At 41.0% G+C, this 21,893-nt stretch overlaps 1 protein-coding gene across 1 annotated transcript in view; it reads right to left on the bottom strand.

Moving 5' to 3' along the window:
- Nucleotides 1-7,040: 7,040 nt before the first annotated feature.
- LOC139634726 (junction plakoglobin-like) overlaps nt 7,041-21,893 on the bottom strand; it is a 152,606-nt gene continuing 137,753 nt past the window's right edge. Inside the window, exons 15-17 of the mRNA XM_071501333.1 lie at nt 19,971-20,013; nt 14,676-14,815; nt 7,041-13,954 (exon numbers count right to left, since the gene is read on the bottom strand). Coding sequence (XP_071357434.1) covers nt 14,679-14,815; nt 19,971-20,013 — 180 coding nt within the window. The 3' untranslated portion in view covers nt 7,041-13,954; nt 14,676-14,678. The remainder of the gene's footprint in view (nt 13,955-14,675; nt 14,816-19,970; nt 20,014-21,893) is intronic.

Raw genomic sequence — 21,893 nt, 5'->3', positions numbered from 1 at the left:
ATCATCAGACCTGTCCTTTAACTTTAACTGATTTGAAGAAGTTAATTCTCAGCAAACAGCTCTGGCTGATGCATCAGTGCCTATAAATTCAAATTAAAGGTGCTGTTGACATCACTATGATGTCATCTAACCTGTCTCACACCAACAATCACTGTACCTATAGGGCCATAGCTGCTACTGAGGGCTGGACATCGTCCTCTCTCGTATTGCTGGGAATTAGTGAACCTGGGGTGAGTTTACATCGTAGACATGAACATGTGTCATGTAAAGTGTCTTCAATGTGGATCTTTGTCTTTGTCTCACTCCAAAGAGGACAAAACACAGTGACCAGAGGAACTTTATTAGGCCGACACATTCTGGTTTGTGGCCTTCATCAGTGTCATCAAAGAACACATCGCAGTGACATTTAAACAGGGTCAATATGAGACAAAAAATACAAAACAGCCAATCATATGAACACATAGAGATCTGTCTGTGGGGCCACGGTCATGTGGCTTCAGGCCAATCATTGGCTCAGACTGGTGGACACACACACTTCACTGATTTAGTTTTCATTTTTCCTTCTCATCAGACTGTTTGAATCACTTCATTTGTGATAAATGTTTTCATGTCTCTGGCTGTTGGAGTTTGGTTATTTTAAATGTGTTTTATGAAGAAATACAACTGTGGAGCAAAAAAAAAGCTTTGTCGACCTGCAGTGTATCAGGCAGAACGAGCCATTGCTCATTGCCTCAACTGGCTGGTAGTTTGGTTCTTTGGGATCATGTGAAATATGAATGTCATCCCCGCTTTCTAATTGAAGCAAAGAGAAGAAGTGCTCTCCAACTTAATTTGATTAGTGTAATTAGAAAAAATTTAGCCAGCGGGTTCGGCAGAAAGATAAGCAATATAAATGTTTAAATTTGATGAAGGGTTCACATTACAGAAGGTAATTATGTCTCGCTAGTGCAGGAACAGGTGATCAATATTTAATGCATAGCAGGTCACATGGAGATAATAATTATTATAATTCAACTGTTTATTAATTCTGCAGTTCAGGGGAAAAACGGTGAAAGACGAAAGGACAGTTTCTCCTCAGTAACTCTTTTCTGATAAGAGACACCAAGCTTTTATTACCCTTTCTAATACATGTGCAGACTACACAGTACAGTACATAATGAGTGTGTGTGTGTGTGTTTGTGTGTGTGTGTGTGTGTGTGTGTGAGTGAGTGAGTGTATAATCAGAATCTTAATAGAGGTATTATTACACAGCAGCACTCATCATCAAATGTGACCTGTAACAAAATGGAATTAAACTGAGTCTTTTTATTTTTTTGTGATCAATTATTTATTGTATAATAAGGAAATACAAAGCACAAAATTACAACATGAAATTAGATTTAATCATTAAATAATTATAATAATAATGATAATAAGAACATTGAATAAATCAATTACAAAACATAAACACAAAGATTTTAGTCAGTTTAAGCTGTTTCATACAACTAAAATCCTGTTTCATGGAAAGTGTAAAAAAAAAAAAAAAAGAAAATATCACAAATGTAGCCTTTTTATTTTTATATAGGGATGTCCCAGTATGGATTTAGTCTGTAGCATTGTACGTGATAATGTGATATTATCTTGATAGACATATAATTGAAGCTTTTCTGGGAAGGATCATTACAACAAAAACACACTCTCATGAGACAGAGTCTCAGGTCATTTCAATGATCAGAGGTGGGTAGAATTATTTTATAACAAGTACTCCAGTAGAAATAAAAGTAGTCTTTACTTTACCAAAGTATACTGTAAAATGTGCAATAAGGGGTTGGAGTATTTTCATAACACAAATGAGTTCATTAATAAAAGCTAAAGATCAGTTTATAAAACATCAGATAAAACATTAGGTTATTACTATACACTACTCAGAAAGTCTTCAGCCCCTGACACTGTTTCACACGTAGTAATGTTGCAGCATGATGATTAAGATAAAAATAATATTTTTTCCCTCATTAATCAATTCTCCATCATGACAAAGTGAAAAGACAATTTGACTTTTATTTTTTATTAAAATGAAAAAAATATATCACATTGACATAAATTTTCAGATTAAATTAAGCTCAGGTCTCTCAAAGGAGTTTTAAATTGAAAGCAACTGGACTTGGTTATTTGTCTAGGAAGACGTTTCACCTCTCATCCAAGAGGCTTCATCAGTTCTTCAGTCCCAGGTATTTAACCTCTGGGAGGGGCTTTCACAAGGCTGATGATGTCATTGGTTCCCTTTGTGCTCCATGTGCCAACGACAGTCGTTAGAGTGACTGTCTTGGTGGAGAGTTGGTTTCCACTTCGTTAGAGCCCCTAACTCTCCACCAAGACAGTCACTCTAACGACTGTCGTTGGCACATGGAGCACAAAGGGAACCAATGACATCATCAGCCTTGTGAAAACCCCTCCCAGAGGTTAAATACCTGGGTCTCCACACCAGATAGTTGGACCAGTCCCAGCCTGGTCAGGTACGAGAAGGAACTGATGAAGCCTCTTGGATGAGAGGTGAAACGTCTTCCTAGACAAATAACCAAGTCCAGTTGCTTTCGATTTAAAACTCCTTTGAGATACTATGACCTGGACAAATGAGAATATTCACAGGATAAGCTCAGGTCTGTTTCTTTTGATCATCTCTGAGAGGTCTGGAACGACCAGGCCTCTTCCAGAGCTGGATGCCATTTTTATAAAATAAAGCATCACTAACATTCTCACTGTTTAAGCCTTGAAAAAGTCTTTGTGATAGGGTCAAATGTTTTCAGCACCTTCAAATTGTTTTCAATGGAAAACTTTATATTAGTTCACAGACATAACAAAACAATTACAGCAGCCTGCTGCCACAAAGAGAACTGATCAGCTTCTCTTTTCTACAAGATCCTTTTTACATTATAACTATATATCAAATTATGTTTCATGCAATTATGCTTTATTTCTCTGTTTAAGACATCAGAGTTTTAGGGTGTTTCTATTTCATTTCAAATGTACAAACATTAGGCCTCCTTTATTGATGCTCAGTAAACTCCCACTCATACGCAGACAACACAGTCGTACAGTGAAATAAAGAAAGGACCAAAGTTCTGGTGGTCGGTCGCAGAGATCAGAGAGGAGATATTTGTTTAAACATCAGGAATATTAGAAATATTCTTGATGCTGATTTAATTAGACCAGTAACATTACAACAACAGGTTTTCATCATTTAAACAATAAATCCAACGTTAGGCCATTTACAGCCCTATATTTTTCTGAGAAACTCATTCATCCTTTCATCACTTACAGATTAAATTACAGTAACTCCCTCTTTGTTGAACAGTTGAAACGCTCATTAAACCAGGAGTTTATTTCTGGAAGGCGTCAGCCCTCTGTGATCCTGCACAGGGCAAGAAGTATAGATGGATTAATGGACTAATTATGGAACTTCAATCAACCATGTCCTAAAATGAAATAAAACTTAAACCATTTTTTAAAATGATTTAATTGTAGGCTTTTCTAGCCGAGCTCTAGTAAGGAAACAACATATCATGATAAAAGTTAGTTCTAACAAGATACATTGGTTTTGTTAAATAACAGGATAAAGAGATATGTTATTGTAACAGCAAGCCAGATTCGGTATCTGGTAATAATGGGAGAATAATAACATAACCAATATGTTGTTATAACGTGAAAAGGATCCAGAGAAACTGAGCCAGTATTTGTATTTGTCCCTGTGACAGTGATGTATAATTCAGACCACACCTTCATAGAGAATTGAAGGGTTGGATGGTCTCTCTTTCTCTGTCTGATAGAACAGGTCAGGAGTCAGCAGTTTGGTTCAGTGAGAGCCAGTGCTCAGGCTGAGCCTCATAGGTAAGATATTCAGTGTTGTGTTACCACCCAGTGGTCAAACAGGCTCATTACAAGCACTGATCCTCGACCTGCAGATGGGTCAGTTACTACAGAACACCTTGATGATAGGAGTTTTTTCAGTAAAGTCTCGTCTGCCATGTCTAGAGGCCAATGTGAAGTCAGGTTAGATCTAAACCATAATAGACATATACACACACCACATGACAGTTCATCATTTGTCAAACATGAAGTGTGTCTGTGCAGAACCCTTCCTTTAGTTGGTTCTTGTGCATCTTGTGGACAGCGATCGGACATGGACAGAACCACAGCAGGTTAATAGTTTTTCTGCATATTCTCTCGACAGGTGAAGGTAGAAATTCTCTTTATATTGCTCTGGATATAAAAAGGTCCACAGACCACCAGGGATCACTGCAGTGCATGGATGGACTGAGTAAACCTCACGGGAAATTTCATGCCAATTACATTACATTTATTTCAAGTAGATATGATTAAAATAATCATTGGAAATCATCATCTGGGAACAACAAATATTTACAGCAGATTTCATGGAAAAGCCTAAAGACAGCCTGGAAGTCTGGAAGCCTGGAAGATTGGTTTATGTTTTGACCTGATCAGAAGACAACTGTCTTCTGGCACCAGAATACAACTCAGATAGCACCATGGTTGTCTCCCTGGTAAAAACTTTTTTTTTTTATTTACCAGCTTTTACTGTGCAAAACTTTTTTTCTCAGCCCAGTTTATCCCTTAGGAATTAAGATTAGATCACCTTTATTAGTCCCACAGTGGGGAAATTCACAGTGTTAAAGCAGCAAAGTGGCAGTGCAGAGAAAAGAAAGCTGCAAAGAAACTGCAATAACAGATATTACAGTGAACACTTAGGAAAGTATTCAGAGCCCTTCACCTTTTGCACATTTTATTGTGTCATAGAATAGAATCTGAAAGTTGTTCAATAGTCTACACTATGACAAAAAGTGTTTTTAGGGAGTTTTGCGAATTCTAAATGAAAGAGTGAAATCTTCTACAACTGTTCAGGTCCTTGCTGGTGCTCTCCAGGCTTCGGTCAGGTGCTTTGTGTTTGCTTTCATTATCCTCAATATGTGTCTAGCACTTGATTTTAGTCTACCTGTGGTAAATTGAATTGATCGGACATAGTGACAAAGATACACACCACAATTCACACTGGGTGTCAGGACAACAAAGAAACCAAGGCCACAGAACTCTTGAGGCTAGGCATAGATCAGGGAAGGGTATAAAATCACACGGCAGATGCTATTTGCACCCAGATGTCTGTAGCCAATATGAAAGAAATTCTACTTTCTGTTCTCTGAAGAATTACAGATGTGATAAATCAAGTCTCTTTAATTCATGCAAAATGGGGAGAAGACCCTGATATGGTTGTTCTCTAAAGACTCCCAGAGTGTCTTTCCTTATATACTGTCAGGGAAACAAAAGGGCAGTGGTTGCTGACACAGGACAAGGTTGGCTCAGTCATACATTCAGGTGTTAATCATGTCATTTTTAGTACAATGACCCTTTGATGTTACCTGCTCAGATGGCTCTCATGTGGCATCCTAACATGCAAACCCACAGAGTGACACCAAACCAAAACATTCATTTCTCAGTCTTCACTGTTTATTTCCCACACCAATGCCACTTGTACCTGCTGGGGATAGCCAATGGGGCTATTTACACCTGGGTTTTAGGCTGTGCTGGACAACCTCCAGGAGTTACACAGGTCTGGCAGAAAGGTTTTCTAACACATGGTTTATGTTGTGAAAGGGTCTATTTTAACCCAAACCATGATCTATTCCGAAACCTAACAAGTAGTTTTGGTGCCAAATCTAAACAAACAGAAAAAAACCCAAGATAATAAGTCGACTAAATCTAAAAATATCAACATTTGATTTTAAATGGGAGAAGAACCCCAGTTTCCTGGGGGTAAGTCTTGTGCTTGACCCATTCATCCACCATATATGCTATCAAACACTATACACTTCCTAAAGCCTTCCTGCTAGATATAGCTAGATATAGATTTATAATGGCACATTGCAACAATTTGTGCTGTCTTGTGCTCTATTTTTAACAGGGAAAAAAAGCCGCTGGGCGTTTCATACAGGTGTAAATGGGTGAATAGCTGATGTGTGACTATTTTGACCCAGGTGCAGACACTGAATCATTGTAAAGATTTGAGTGTTCTTTGGAGAACAGTGGCCTCAGTAATTATGAAATGTTAAAAGTCTGGGACCAGGACTCTTCTTAGAGTTGGCTGCCTGACTAGACTGAGTAAACAGACAGGAAGGGACTTGATCAGGGAGGACAACAAAAACCTGGCAGTCACTTCACTTTGCAGAAACCGAGACAGAAAGACAACCATCTCAGCATCATTCCATCAATGAGGCCTTTATGATAGAGAGACAAGATGAAAGACACTGGGAGTAAAAGTAATTTGACAGCTGCTGGAGTTTGTTGAAATTGAACTCTTTGGTCAGAACTGAGGGAAGGATGAATGCTTCCAAATACAGAGAGGTCCTTGAAGAAAATCTACTCCAGAGAGAGAAAGACCGGAGACTGGGATCACAGTTAACCTTTCAACTCCATAATGACCTGAAACAAACAGCCATGACAACACAGGAAACACAGTAGTGCAGCCAAAGCCTAGACTTCAACTCCATAGAACATCTGTGGAGAGAGCTGGAGATGACAGGTCACACTCTTCCCATCCCGTGTGACAGAGCTTGAGAGGATCTGCCAGGAAGAATGAGATAAACTGCTGAAATCTAGGAGCTTGTTCAGAGGCAATTGTAATGTCCACTTGGATGATTCAATATGTCAGGAGCTTCTCTCAGTGTGTAAATGTTCAGTTCCAGTGCGAGAAGTATTATGTCCTTAATGTAGAGAGGAGTATAGCAGCACATTGGACTTTATAATTTATTTGTCATGACCATAATCTTCCCCTAACTTTAACTAAACCATGGTTGCCATGCAAAGATAGGTAGAAAAAAATATTAGCAATGACCCTGTAGAAATGTTGTCATTAGATATAATTATTGCTTTTGACAGAGGCGTCTAACAACAGTGATCTGTGTGGTTGTTAGTGTGCTGAAACCACTTTGTACAGTCAGTATGTAATTGTGTGATATAACAGTGCAGGGAATAGACAACACAGGAAACTTGGGCTGGTTTATTTCATTTATTTGAAATAAAAAACTTTGAAACGTGATTGTTTTTGTAAAAATGCATATCAAGATTTAATATGCCCTCTACACAATTTCTCACCACTTTCCTTCATTTCCCACCATATCTGTCCTGCTTGATTGTTCAGTTAGGTCATAAACAGCATATTTAGAATCAACACTTTCAAAGTGTAACTGTGCCCAGCTCATTAATCCAGCCTGCGCTGCCATTTAGCAGCTGCTGCATGGTCTGCAGCAGTCGGTACGCCACGCCATGTCTCATCAGTGTGACATGGCGTGTTGTTGTACATTACAGCTGGGTGTGGTTACAAGTGCAACAAACCAAACTTGACCATACCCGACTTGGATGATGGGTGTGGTCAGAAATGCAACATCTGAGAACATCTGGATCTGACAGTCCACCCACCAGGAGGTTTCCAACCAGTGAAACATGAACCAAGAGATGATGCTTCAGTTTCTCATGTCCTGACAGGGAACAGGTGGCTGGGGTAATATTTTTTAAATATCACCCCTGGCAAGTGGAATTCAAAAAATAGGTTAGCATTACTTTAGCTTTGTCTTTACTGTCATATGGGCGACAGCTAGCAGCCCATAAGCTTTAAACTGGCCACCAGCCACTGCAGGACTGTAGAGTGTAATGGTAATGGATGAAGGTTAACTGCGCGCCCTAAATATCTGAACACACAGCAGCTGGATGTGAGCTGGTGATGTTGTCAGGAACATTGTTGTACCAAATAAAAACTGAGTGGACTGCATCTTCCAAGTCTTACTCTATAATGAATGAGACCTCTGCTCAGCACTCAGCATGTTCTCAAATCATATCCAGTATCATTATCAATACATTGATATTTGTCACACATTACTAACATGGCTGTTTTTGCCACTTGACATCCTGCACATGGCTAACTCTAGCTAATATTAGTGAATGGATAATAAGCAGGCTTTGACTGAAACTAAGCAGACTAGCACAGAGAGGGCAGGGGGCTGCTGTCTTGTAACTTACTGTGTGTAGAAGATTTTGTGAATTATTTTGATGGTGTAACTCAGAAAAAATTAAAAACCACTGTTAAACTGTTGTCTATGAGCCAATTTCTACCTGGTATTAATGTGTGATTTCTAGATGCCCCTCCCTCATAACCACCACTGAACTTTTAACCCTGGAGCAGCTGGGGTTAGACTGTTGCAGTGGGCATCTTCCAGGTGTGAATGTGTGTAACTGTGTGAATTTAGTGGAACTTATAAAGGTTGGTTACTCTGCTACATCCTGCAAGAGTCACGTTAAAGACAGAGACAGCTGAAGGCATCTGTGGACAACTTCTTCATAGTCTTGCCAACGAGACTAACACCATTATATTGTAGGTTTTAGGGGCCAGTGGAGTAACGTGGTTGCACTTGGTTACCATCATGCCACTGGTCACATGACCAGTGTCTTAGATTGTATGAGATCTGCTTGTTTTTCCTCTGCAGGGGAGGAGATCATCAGACAAAAGTCATGTGATCTTTAGATTTTTCTTCTAAAGGCTGTGGTCGCACTGGACTGATGTCTTTTACTTTTGGAAGCAGGGAGCTAACTCGGGCTGAGCCACTTGCATTCCTACTGCATTGTCCTCTATGTGCATTTCCACCTGTGTTAACAGGTGTTTCTCCTGGTCCAGATCCAGATCACACGTTACCAAGTGAAAACTGATGATGCTGATCCAGATGCTTAATTTCAACCTGTGTGTAACTTGTACCATATATACACATTTGGAGGTGGTGTGGTTGCTTTGTGATCAGATGTCAGCAGGTGGAAATACAATTCAGAAGAAAGAAATCACCCAGCGAATTGAAAGGTCACCTAACTCCACATCTTCCTGGTAACTAAAGCAAGCCTTGCAAAATCTAATGTTTGCTAGCAAGTCTTGCCTTGTTGACAAGTGAGGCAGCTTTGCAGAACTAATGTCCATGTTGACATCCCATTAATACCAGTGTGCATGCAAAGACCTGTGGACTGGATGTCATTATCCAGAAACAGATCACATCAATACCAGGAGTAAATGGGGCTTGAGAGTGATGACAAATAAATAACAGGCCTATAAATATCTATTCTACAGCCGACTCTGGTCTGTGCTTTCAGTCTCACGTGCTGTACTTCTGTCTTGTATTTGCTTGAGGCCTCGTCCCCTCAGCTCTCTGTGCACAGTCTTTCCAGTGTGTCTGTAGAACACTGCATTTCCTGCTAAACAAAGACAACAAGCAACAACAACACGAAATGATTATCATCACAAGATAAATCTATTTGGCGTCTATCTCTCCCTCTTCTTCCTGTTCCTTACTTTATATTTCTCACCATCACATCCTCTTTTTTTCCCCCTCCACAGGTGAGGAAAGTCAGTATCTTGCCCCCCAGTGGAACATAAAGTGTCATATACACAGATGAGCCAAAACATTATGACCGGTGTGGCGCTCTGACTGGTTTGTGGCTGCGCAGCCACATATGCAACAGGGTGCGATGACCAGATAGGGGGGTCTTTGTTGTCCTTGCAAATCAATGTTGCTTTGTTCGTGGTTTGTCCCTCCTTAGACTGGGACAACTGCACATAAGAATTTGGTCCCTGTCAAAGTTGCTCAGGTGTTAATATCGGACCATCAAAGACACTGACCACGAGCCGTTGGATAAATCCTAGACCTTGACATTACTCAGTTCATTGAGTGCTCATGGTTTGGCTTGCCGGTGGGTATGTCACATACAAAGACGTGACGTCTCTGAAGGTGATTTGGTACAAAATTTAATCTTCATATTTCATACTTTACAGTTCTCTACAATAGACACATCTGCTCTGCTTCAGTTAATGCTGTTGAGTGCTCATGGAGAGGTTTTACCAGCAAAAATGCGGATTAGGATTTTTTTTCTTTTGGATGAACAGAACCAGCAGGGGGCACTATTGGTCACATTTCCTCTCCTGAAACTTCTTTGTTCCTTTATTTACTGTAGCTTCTGTCAGCAGTGTGTCAACACTTCTGTTGTTCATATGCCACACAAACACACAGTCAGATGTACTGTAGGATCATAAAGAACATCTCTTTCATTATGATAATGTACAGTCGCGTATACTAAAGAATTCTTTGTTCGTGTCCCTGTTTTTACTTTTCAAATGCAGTATGTAAAGCAGTTCGTCTAAAAAGAGGGTGGTTCTACACAGCAGTGCAATGCAGTTATACACAGTAGAGCCATTCTTGCGGTACTATCGAGAATAGTTCCTCCTCAGGGGCCAATAATGCATCTTTCCAATTCCTTGTCTTTAAAGTAAAAATTGTGGGGAGCTGCATCCTGGACTGACCCAAACCCCAGAGAGCAGGAGGACATGATGTGTATCTATTAGCTGTGTCCCAATTCAGGGGCTGCATTGACTAGACTGTCCCATTTTGAAGGCTTCAAATGTGGCTAAGAAATGTGTCCTTCTTTTCCTGGGCAACAAAGGCTCCAATAAGTGGATCCTTCATGGCCCAACCTAAGCCAAAATTCAATGCACGTCAGTAATGTAAATAGAATGGCAGCAAACAGCACTGACAGACAGCCTTATATGTATGTGAGTTTCAGCTCAGTTCAACAGCTAACAGTACAACTGTTTAAACCAAGGGCCTTAAAAACTCAAGTTTTAGAAAAAAAAAGAAAAAAAAAAAAGTTGTGTGTTGTAAAGTTTGCTAGGCGACAGAAGCCACACTTTACAACGCAATGGTAAGGGGAGGGCACAGCTCTGACACAAAGCAAAAATCCTTCACAGACCAGACCGTCTCATTTCAGTTCAGCCTTCCAGATCTACGGCGGCTATGAAAGGCCACACCCTCTTAGGCTGTGTCCTCCGAAGGTTGCTGCCTCTGAATTGGGACACAGCTGTTGTCGCAGGTTCTGCTACAAGGTCAACTGTAACAAACATAACAACAGTAACCAGGACAACCAACACTTAAAAAACCCCCAAAATAACGCAGTGTCTGTTCAGAGGGTGTTCAGAGTCAGAAAACCCTCCTCTGTGTTTGGTAGACATAGGTATACAACCAACAGCCGAACACTGCAGGCAAAAAGTAGAAGCTGAAACAAGAGTATAGAAAAAATAATCACAATGCATGCAAAAAAAATAAAAAATAGTTTGCTGCTTTTGTTGGAGAGCCAAACACCAGTGTTAAGTTTGTGGAGTGAAAAGAGCTCCTACAAACCCGGGGCCAGTTAGTCTCAGGTTAAGGGTCCAGATTTACCATCACACATATGAATATTCCACAGCTGCAGTTCTCATCCCACTTCAGCCTCATGTTTACAGTGTGTCTCAGTTACAATACATGGCTGATATTCTGCAAGTATCCACATCCATAACATAAAAACTGAAAGTGCCAGGCTAACAAGGCTAACAGGAGTACTAGTCCAAGGCTTACATTGTCTGACTGCACTGCTCACTTGCCCTATTTAGTGTACAGTATTTTTACTGATATTATCATGTCATCAAATCTCAGACATAACAAAATAAAGCCCACATTGTGATTTTAAATGCCATCACAAATACAGTAAACATTGTAATTTTGATTTCCTTTACATGTGTGCATTTGTCATAATGACATTAAAATACTTGGTAAATGACAGTCTTAAATAACTGAATGAACTGTTTATTTTTTTCAGTGTGCCACATTAAAATTAAACCACAACACAGCAAACAAAACCAAGTGTTGTGTTGCATTTCTGTACTGTCCAGCAGAGGGCAGCATAGATATACTAAATACAAAGCACCATCATCAGGAGGTTCAGCAGAGCCTTTTTGAAAAGGAATCACTTTGCCATTGGGGCCAAGCTCCAAGTCAAGCAGTGATGACAGACAGTGAATTATATTAAATCAGTTTTGTGTGGGCCACAGGGAGCTATTGCTGAACATACAGGTAGTCACATCTGTGACAGAAATGTTTGCATTGGACTTAAATGTGCCATGGAAAATTCATGTCACAAAATTCATGTCAGTCATGACAAAAGACTAAAACCTAAATAACTGTCCTTTAAACAAATGTTTTAATTGAAGTGTGGCAAGGTCAATGCACACAGAAAAGGGAATCACATATAACAATGTCAACTATATTTATTCAATTGACGTTCAGAGCCAGGAGCAGAAGAAGCAGCCTTAAAACGAGCCATCAGGACTTCTGTAACTTTGTGATGTCATGACCCAGCAGTCACTGCCCTAAGCCACGCCCCAAGCCCTGCCTACCTGAACCCACTGTCCAACCTTGCAGAATTCAGTTTCTCTGAGTGTTTACATGAATTCTGCTATATTTTCATTTGATCACTCAGAAAACAGTCAGCCAATCAGAGGAGAGGCTCAGATCCTCTCTTCTGATTGGCTCACTGATCGTTTGTCCAGAGAGAAGCCTGAGAAAGGAGATGTAAAACTACACTGAGATGGTTTTTGGTTCTTAAAACCACAAATATATCTTCTGATGGAGATCAACGCTTCAAATAAAACACAGGAGAAGATAAAATATGGAGCTTTAACATTGCAGACTCCTGCTGTTACAGCTGGTTGGAGTGTTGTAACCATGAGCACTGTTGCCCCTGGTGCACAAAGCATCATGGTGTCCATGTTTCAGCTGCAGCTGCACTTACATGCAGACAATGTGGACTGCAGTGTGATGTGGTGGTGCGCTAGAAAAGCTGCTGCACACCAGTCAGAGACTAAATCTTTAACAGATGCTGTGAGCAGCAGCAAACTCCCCATCCCTCCACTGACAGCGACACAGTTATCGACAGATTTCTATAATCGGCACACTTCTAATACAAAAGTTGTTTGTCATTATGTCTAAGCACATCATGTCAGTACCTTCTTAAATGTACCCTACAGTGTGGCACCCACCGAGGTGTGATCAGAGAGCTGTGGTCCATTTCCACTGGAGATGGGTATAACTCGAAAACAGATGGATTTGTAGTCTGATTCCAAAGATGGCAGAGAATCTGTAGTCCGTTTCCTGTGGACGTTTCTGATGTGAGAGTGAGGCCGGGACATGGTGGGATTAGTGGTCCAGTTCTGCTCTAAAGTTTTTCCAAATGGTTGGGGTGATCCAAAATGCCCTGTAAAACCCGGATGTCACTTTTTCTTAGCAAGTAAAGGTGAAGAATATTTCATTGAGTACACAATATACTACCATGCAATGACCACACATGGACACCCTGGGACATGTGCACTGTTCAAATACACAGAGGAGACATCTAAAAGACAGCAGCTTCAGGCTGGAATACACGGGTAGCGTTTGGTAGCAACAGTGACTGGCAGTGATGCCAAGAAGAGAGAAAATCTATACTTCATAAATGTTAGATGTAAGTTTTCATAATGAGTGTTTTCATGATGTCATTAATGAACTTTGTTAAACTGGGGGTTACAGTTAACTATAATTTCATGGAACCTCTTACTGAGTAATATGGGTTTAGAGAATCCCTGTTTATCACAACTAATATTACAACAGACTGTTTCTAAACCTTGATGAAAACACTGGTGAAGATCGTCAGATGAGTTTCAGCTCCCTGCTTGTCCCGCATGTGTCAAACTGTCAGAGTGAGGCATTGCTGCCTAATGTGATTGCTTCAAAAAGTTACCCGTGTAACAACGCCTCAAAACTTCAGACACCCCCGACTCTCACCCCACAGTAAAACATTATAACAAAGTTACATTTTTTTCTCGTTTGTTTTTTTCTTTTCATTCACAGCAACAATCAATTTTTTTTGTTGTTTTCTTTTATAATCAACCTCTATTGATAGTTCTTGATTGCCAAATGAGATTTTTTTCCACTTGAAAAGGGCTGATAAAAACCTCCACTCTCCAACATCCATCCATCCCTTCAGTCTTTGTTCCTGTGATTTGCTCATTCTCTCTTTCTGATTTATTCTCCTGCAACAACAAAAAAAAAAAAACATTCAAAAAGATTAGAAGAAATAAAGAATATCTGCACTGAGTCATCATTACTGAGAAGCACTCTCCCAGTCTGCTGTCATTTCACAGCTAAATGAGACCACACGCCCACTTTCCACAGCTTCACTCTGAAAAATCAGCCTTTAAAGAAATTGGGATGAGAAGATGAACCTCAAAAATGTGCCTTTCATGTCTGTGTATCACGTTCACAGCTAGTGTCAGGATGTGGTGAGCCTAGCTTAGCATACAGACTGGAGACAGGGGGAAACAGCAATCTCTGTTCAAAAATAAACCTACCGTCATGTCTACAGCTCATTAATTAACATGTTGCATCTGATTGTTTTTAATCTGTATTCAAACATCTTCACAAATCTGCAGCTTCCTCTGGTTAGGTTTGATTTAGCACATTAGCAAGAGTCTATACGCCCACAGAGCCATCGTTTTCTCACAGTAACAGTGTTTTGACCACAACCATCACTGACGATCACTGAAACTCACTTTGAAACAGGATGATTAATTAATTACATTAGACTATATAATACCCAGTACTTCACCTGTGTTTCATAAATACACTCCACTGTCAAAGATGAACATTTGACATCTTCCCCTACTGCAACATCTGAAACCACATGTACATAAAAAATAATACAATGAATCTAAAAATGTCAACAGTGTGTGTTGTGTCTGTGTGTGTGTTTACCTGTTAGAGCGGCTCGGGGTAGGCCTGTCTGGGGTCGTACGTCATATCGGGGATGTAGGGCTCGTGGAGGTCAGGGTCTAGCGGCAGGGTGTCCAGAGGCAGATCAGTGTAGCCATAGGGGGGGTAAGCGGCATCTAACTCTGAGGCACACACAAAGACACATCCTGTTCAAATATCTTATGCACATTCACCCAGAACGTGCAGGTGATGTGTATTTACAAATTTGATCAAAACTGATACACTAGTTGTCTAACAACAGTTAACTGTAGCTTTAACTCTCTGTTCTGTGTTCATCAGTGAGCTTTATGCTAAGCTAGGTTCAAATGTAGCATTATCGTGAAGAAAGTGGAGGATTTACATCATCATTTTAGCAGAACTTGTTCCTTATTAACTGAGGCAGACGGAAGAGTATGAGGCTCTGTTCAGACTGGATTTAAGTTGAGGGAAAGGTGATTTTAACATTACCTGCTGCACTCTGTGATTTTACTCCTGTCCAGGGTGCAGTATGGGTAATTACCACATCCACCTCAATAATAATTACAGCTACATTTAGCCTTGGTTTTGGTGTTGTGATGTAAGTCCCAACCAGAGCTTTTATTTTAAGTGGATTTTCTGCTTGTTCTACTTTTCACAGTCACAGTGAGGGTACAAGGAAATAATGACCTTAGAAACATGAGTGACCATGACTGAGTGAGTGAGGAAGTAACACCATCTATCTGTCCATCGCCCATCACAATGTCAGCTGCAGGTAACACTGTTCTCTGTTCAGTCTCATTTTATTTAGTCCACATTTGTTTACATTTAATTAAACTGCCCATGTTAAAAGTGTGGAATTAGCTGCCAGCAGTGTACTGTGATCGTGTCACTGGACAGGTGTCACTGGATTACTGTGGTAGTGATAACAGGTTTATGGACATTTATTCTGGAGGGACATCAGAGATAAAGATATCCTCAGTATGTGGCAGTCACACTGAATGATATCAGCATGTGTTTCATGTCTTTGTGTTGTGATGAGTTTTGACTCTGAGTAGGAGCTGAAGTCAGTACCGTTACCTCTACAATTCTCCTGCTTCTTCCTGTGGGGCTTTTGTTTTTTGTCTTTGTCCTTCTGAATGTCCACGTCTATCACAGACTATATCCTGTGATTTTTGCGATGGTTAAAATGCTGCTGCTGATGAGTTAAATTACTGAGCAGCATAGTTCATCCTGTCTGAACGAGGCTTTAGAGGATATTTTTCATTCATATTTACACCAGGAGAATGTGATGACACCGACACACACCTTGACTTTTATGTTGGATTCACCATCACCATCACTATAGACATCTGCTGACTTCACCAGATACAAACATCCTCACCTTAGTTAAAAAAACATCAAAGTGCAACTGAAGCGATTGGTCAGTAATGCTGCAATGTGTCGGTCTCATTTTTCAACAGCAGCTAGCAGAGACTTCCTCTCTAACACTGCACAGCATTAAAATGTTCCTGCATGTGTCTGGACTACAGCAGTTTAGTTAAATTACAGTATAAGCAGAGACGGTGCAGCTGATCAAAGTGGGGAGCTTAGTGTGAAACTAATTAGCTCATTCAATTTATGCTCAAACATATGTTCTGCTGCAGCGGGCTGCAGAAATGTAGAATGTATTTAAATTGTATTCTTTAAGTTTCCAGCTAGAAGCAAACACCTCACACTGGTCCAGGTTTTCCATATTTTCCAGGAGATCTGGCATGACCTCAGATCCCCTTGGCCCCTCTCTACATCTCCCTGATATAAGCTGAGTCCCAGTACAGGGGCCGCATCCTAGGAGGCTGCATTTGAAGACTGATTGCGTCACAGCAGTGCAACTGAGCTGTCCCATTTTAAAGGCTCCTTCAGTTGTTGCGGAGAAATGTGTTCTTCTTTTCCTATCCCAAGATTCACTGGGTTTCAGCTCAGTTCAACAGCTAACGGTACAACTGTTAAAACCAAGGGCCTTAAAACCTCATGTTTTTGTAAAAGTCAAGGTTGCTAGCCAACAGGAGGGGCTCTTTGTGATGCAACGGTAGGGGCGGGCACAGCTGGTGATGCAAAGCAGAACTCCTCTGGAGACCAGACCATGTCATTACAGTTCAGCCTTCACCGTCTACAACACCATTGTGGACCGCATCCTCTGAAGGTTGTGGCCCTTGAACTGGGGCACAGCTTCTGTTTTGACCTTTCACTCCCCTCACCTGCCATTTTTCATCCTCCCACCAGATGTCCCCAGATGTTTTTCTTCACTGAGCTTCCCTCCTATTCAAACACCTGAACCCAGTTCCCTCATCAGCTCCCTCTGTCACCAGATCATTGTCAGTTTGTCTGTTTCTGGTTGCTCATGTTTCCCAGAGAAGGTACTAGGTGTGTTTGGATTGTCTGGTTTTCATCCTGTTCATGTTCCTTCCCTGCAGTAAGCCTCTGAGTCTGTGCTGGAGTCCTCTCTGCCTGTGCTGCCACATCTCTGACAGATACATGTGGACCCTGATCATTGACCTCATTGTGATGTGTTCTGTGGGCACTGAAGCTCAAAATGTAAAAAGTACAGGCCTGAGGAGAGTGTGTGGAGGTTGGATGGAGGTGTGTGCGTGTGTGTGTGTCAAGGTCTCACTAAGAGACACACACTAGTAAATGAGTTCATTTGGAGCTGACAACTGCACTATGAAATCAGTACCTTCAGTGACCTCCATTACAACTACTGACAGCTCTGTGTGTGTGTGTGTGTGTGAGAGAGAGAGAGAGAGAGAGAGAGAGAGGAGAACTTCTGCAGTGGATAAAGTGTCTGGCGAAAAATGACACATGGAGACACACACACACAGAGGGATGAAGGCAATAATTAGAGATGATGGGATGATGATGGGATGGAGAGAATTGCACATGTACACTGAGGAAATGAGAAGAACGATTTAGTGAAGAGGTGGAAAACAGATGAAGGGGGAAGGGGCTTTTCTTTTTTGTGAAAACAGTTTTCTCTCATTTTCTCCTTCCTCTCCCCTCTTGCCTCTGTGCCTCATGTCCTTTTTCAATCTTCCCTTCCCTCCCTGCCTCTCACCTCCTCCTGCTCTGTCCTTGAGACGAGTTTGTCAGTTTATAGCCTGTTAAAGTTACATAAGTCTGATTTACAAGGCTGTAATACACTTCATTTTGATAAGAATGAAACGTATTTTATTATTCTCTGTATTATCCTACTCCTCCCACCCTGGACACAAACTCTTTGAGACACTCCCCTCTGGCAGGAGGCTGCGGTCCTTCAGGACCAAAACCTCTCGCCACAAAAATAGCTTCTTCCCATCTGCTATTAGCCTCATCAACAAGGCTAGAGAGCCCCACTGTTGCTGATCAATTGCACCAATCACCAGAAAAAATTCCTTGTATGTGAAAACATACTTGGCAATAAAACTGATTCTGATTCTGATTCTGATTCTGATTATCATATTGTATTACATCCTACATCATACTTTATAGTCAGTAAATAAAGGCTTTTACATTTTACAATAGTTTAAAAACTCACTAACAACTTTCATCAGTTTGTGTAATTCATGTTCCAGATACACACACTGATACACACACACATCAGTTTCTCTGAACACACACACACACACACACACATGCTGTGACATACACGTATCATCTGCCTCTGCATGTGAACTCTTTGTGTTGTCTTGATGTCAGGAAAGTTTTGTAGCTTCTGTCTTTGTTTGTCAGCTCATGTCTTTGTTAGATTTTGTTCTTTTTGCAGTGATTAACATAAAAATGAAATAAATGCGATCTGTGGGAGATGTCATGTAGAAACTGTACATTTGTGCTGCAGATTGTGCTGAAACTGTTCTAGAGAAGTGTTGATTCAACTGTGTGATCATTCTGGAGGCTGCAGTTTGTGCTGCTGTTGAACTATATTGTGTTGTGACACCTCTGGCTTTAATAATAACACACACACACACACACACACACACACACACACATATATATATATATATATATATATATATATATATATATATATATATATCTGGCTATGGCCTTCACAGTCACCAGATCTCAACCCAGTTGAACACCTTGCTGCACAACCTGCTACTGCTCATCAGGACCATTGCTACAGTCATAACTGTGGTGATATCAGATAAAAATCAACTTCGGAAAAAATAAAATGCAAAATAAAAAATAACTTTCTCTGTCAGTCCCCATTGAACTCTCCATCACTACTGCTTCAATTATTCAATAAAGTCTCTTACACTTTTGTGTCTGCTTTACATGTCACACACACACACACACACACACACAGCGCAGCTGCTTTGTTGCCCAGCTCCATTCTGTCAACAGCAGGGAGCCTACCTGCCTCATGTGTGTGTGTGTGTGTGTGTGTGTGTGTGTGTCCGTCCCTGCTGTTCAGGAGATATATGACAGGAATACTAATCTGGTCTCTCTGTATGCGTGCAGTGCTGGGTGATTGCTGTGTATGGTGATGTCCAGCTTTATTGTGACGTTGTGTTAGTGTATTTGTTGTGTGTGAAGTGTGGTGCAGTGGTGACGACGCCCTCACTCGAGCCCTAACGACACCAGAGGGTTGTGTTTGATGCACAACACTGAGGATACCAAAACTAGTGTGTGCGTTTTCAGAGTCTTGTGTGTGTGTGTTTTCAGAGTCTCGTGTGTGTGTTTTCAGTCTTGTGTGTGTGTTTTCAGAGTCTTGTGTGTGTTTTCAGAGTCTCGTGTGTGTGTTTTCAGAGTCTAGTGTGTATGTTTTCAGAGTCTTGTGTGTGTGTTTTCAGAGTCTTGTGTGTGTGTTTTCAGAGTCTCGTGTGTGTGTTTTCAGAGTCTAGTATGTGTTTTCAGAGTCTCGTGTGTGTGTTTTCAGAGTCTTGTGTGTGTGTTTTCAGAGTCTTGTGTGAGTGTTTTCAGAGTCTCGTGTGTGTGTTTTCAGAGTCTAGTGTGTGTGTTTTCAGAGTCTTGTGTGTGTGTTTTCAGAGTCTCGTGTGTGTGTTTTCAGAGTCTAGTGTGTGTTTTCAGACTCTAGTGTGTGTTTTCAGACTCTAGCTGGATGAGAACAGCAGCTGTGTTGGGAACCGTGGTAGCAGGTAGATGGATATTCCAACAGTAATTCATCTTTTGCAGCTCCTCTTTTTCAGCTGAGAGCAACAACAGAACCAACGAATGAACTGAAGAAACGTCACGGATCATCACACCTACCATGTGTCCTGTTTAAGTGTGTGACAGACAAAAATCTATAACTTGTGTAGTTGTGGTTGTGTTTTGAGAGTATGTTCCTGTGACGAAAGCACTCACCATCGGCCAGGTACGTAGGCTCCAGAGGAACAGCAGTGTGAGCCTGAAACAAACAGAGACAATCAATCAGTGACTTTGTGCACTGCTATGACAACACTGTTTCTGTTTAAAGCACACAGGTCAATAAAGTTACATCATGGGAAAACTGTGGAGTTGGAGACACAGGTACACACACACACACATACATCCAGGCAAACCTCTCCAAGCATCAGCCAGCTGAGAGACTGCTCACATAGGACAACTCAAGTGGATGAACCCTGTGAGTTTATGACCAATGCTGAATCAAAACAAAACAAGCTGTTTATCATTTAAACCAAATATAAAAGAAAGAAAAACCAACTGAGAAACTAGAATTACAGCCCCGTGGTTGACTTCCTCCTCCACTCAGACTCGTCTCAGAATACATCCCTGTTTATCCAAAATCAGATCAAATATAAACCATTTGTGTGAAATTTTGTCATAATTGCTGTGTGAGGTCTTGAGTAATGGTTAAAAACTGAGTCCAAGTCCAGTGTTTGTGCCAAATTTGAAGAAATTCTATCAAGGTGTTATTGAGATATTGTGTCCATGAGAACGGGATGTGTGGACGGATGCATAAAAACTCAGCAGTTTTCTATATTTTTCTACTACTATTTTGCCTGTTTTTGCCTCATAACATCTTTGTAGTAGTGAGCAGCACATAGACTATATGGTTGTTCACTTGCAAGGACCGAACATCAATGAGATGCAAATGAAGTGTTAATGAAAAAATACAAAATGTCAGTAGAGTCAGGTGGATACGAATGGGACGGTGCAGCAGGATGATAGCTACAGTGAGGTAGGTAGGCTCTGGGATGGATCTGCCATTGCATCTGTGCTTGGCAGAGTGCAAGGGGAGAGGGAAGAGACAAAGGGGAGAGGGAAATAATGGAGGGTGGGTGTTTGGGACTACGGAGCAGGGCATTTATACATGTACGACAGGAAGATGAGTGCTTGAGGTGTCGTCTTGCTCTTAAACTTTAGATAAACGTATCTCCAGTTCACCATCAAGGACCACACCATCAATGTAAAAATGTATGAGTAGCATCTGACAGACAGAACTGCTGAATGGGATGATGGAGCAGGATGATGGCTGCAGCGTGTGGAGGTAGGCCTGGGCAATAAAACGATATGTACCGATGATACATGTACAGACACTTGATCAATACCAATATGAAAATTGTTCAATAGAAAGTATGTTAATTTTGATAGAAAGTTCAGGCTTCCTCCCTCCCTGAGTGCAGTCGGTGAAGACGGAGAGGTCAGCTCCCTGTGGGAGTTTGTTGGTTTCTTTAAATCTGACAGACACCACTGTGTGCAAACTGTGCAGGAAAACTGCCCTGACCAAGAGTGGGAATATCACCACTGCCACCGCTTTCACTATTTGGATTACGCTACATGACGACTGTCACGACCAGCATCTGCTACACCTCAAGAAACAGCTCACAGCCTCCACAACGGAGAGGAACAACAATACTGTACGATCCAACATCCAAACGCTTCAAGGAAACAACCATCACCGTGACGTACTGCTGTTCACCTGACAGTGTTATCAAAGTTTTTACCACGATAACATTTTTGACCATATTGACAAGTTTACAAGAAAGATCTACCATTGCTTCTGTAATTGGCAGACCCCCCAAAACTAAGATAAATAAAATATATATACAATGAAGGTGTCTTGGACTTCTTGGTTGGCAGTTGACCTAGAGCAGTGGTTGGCAACTGACCACTGACTCTTGGCTGTAGAGTCAAACTCAGAAGAAATCGAATAAGATGCCAGGGACACTAATTCCAGTATGCTTGGTCACAGTTAAGAATTATTGATGGTGAGCTTTCGAAGTCAATGAGAATTGACCTTTGTTAATTCTCTCATGGGGGCAAAGATGATGACAGGGGAGGTTT

This window comes from Trachinotus anak, unplaced genomic scaffold, assembly GCF_046630095.1.
Source record: "Trachinotus anak isolate AG129_WGS33_773 ecotype Australia unplaced genomic scaffold, CSIRO_AGI_Tana_v1 ptg000017l, whole genome shotgun sequence".
In the NCBI taxonomy this organism is placed as follows: Eukaryota; Metazoa; Chordata; class Actinopteri; order Carangiformes; family Carangidae; genus Trachinotus; species Trachinotus anak.
This window is presented reverse-complemented; position numbering and strand designations above follow the sequence as displayed.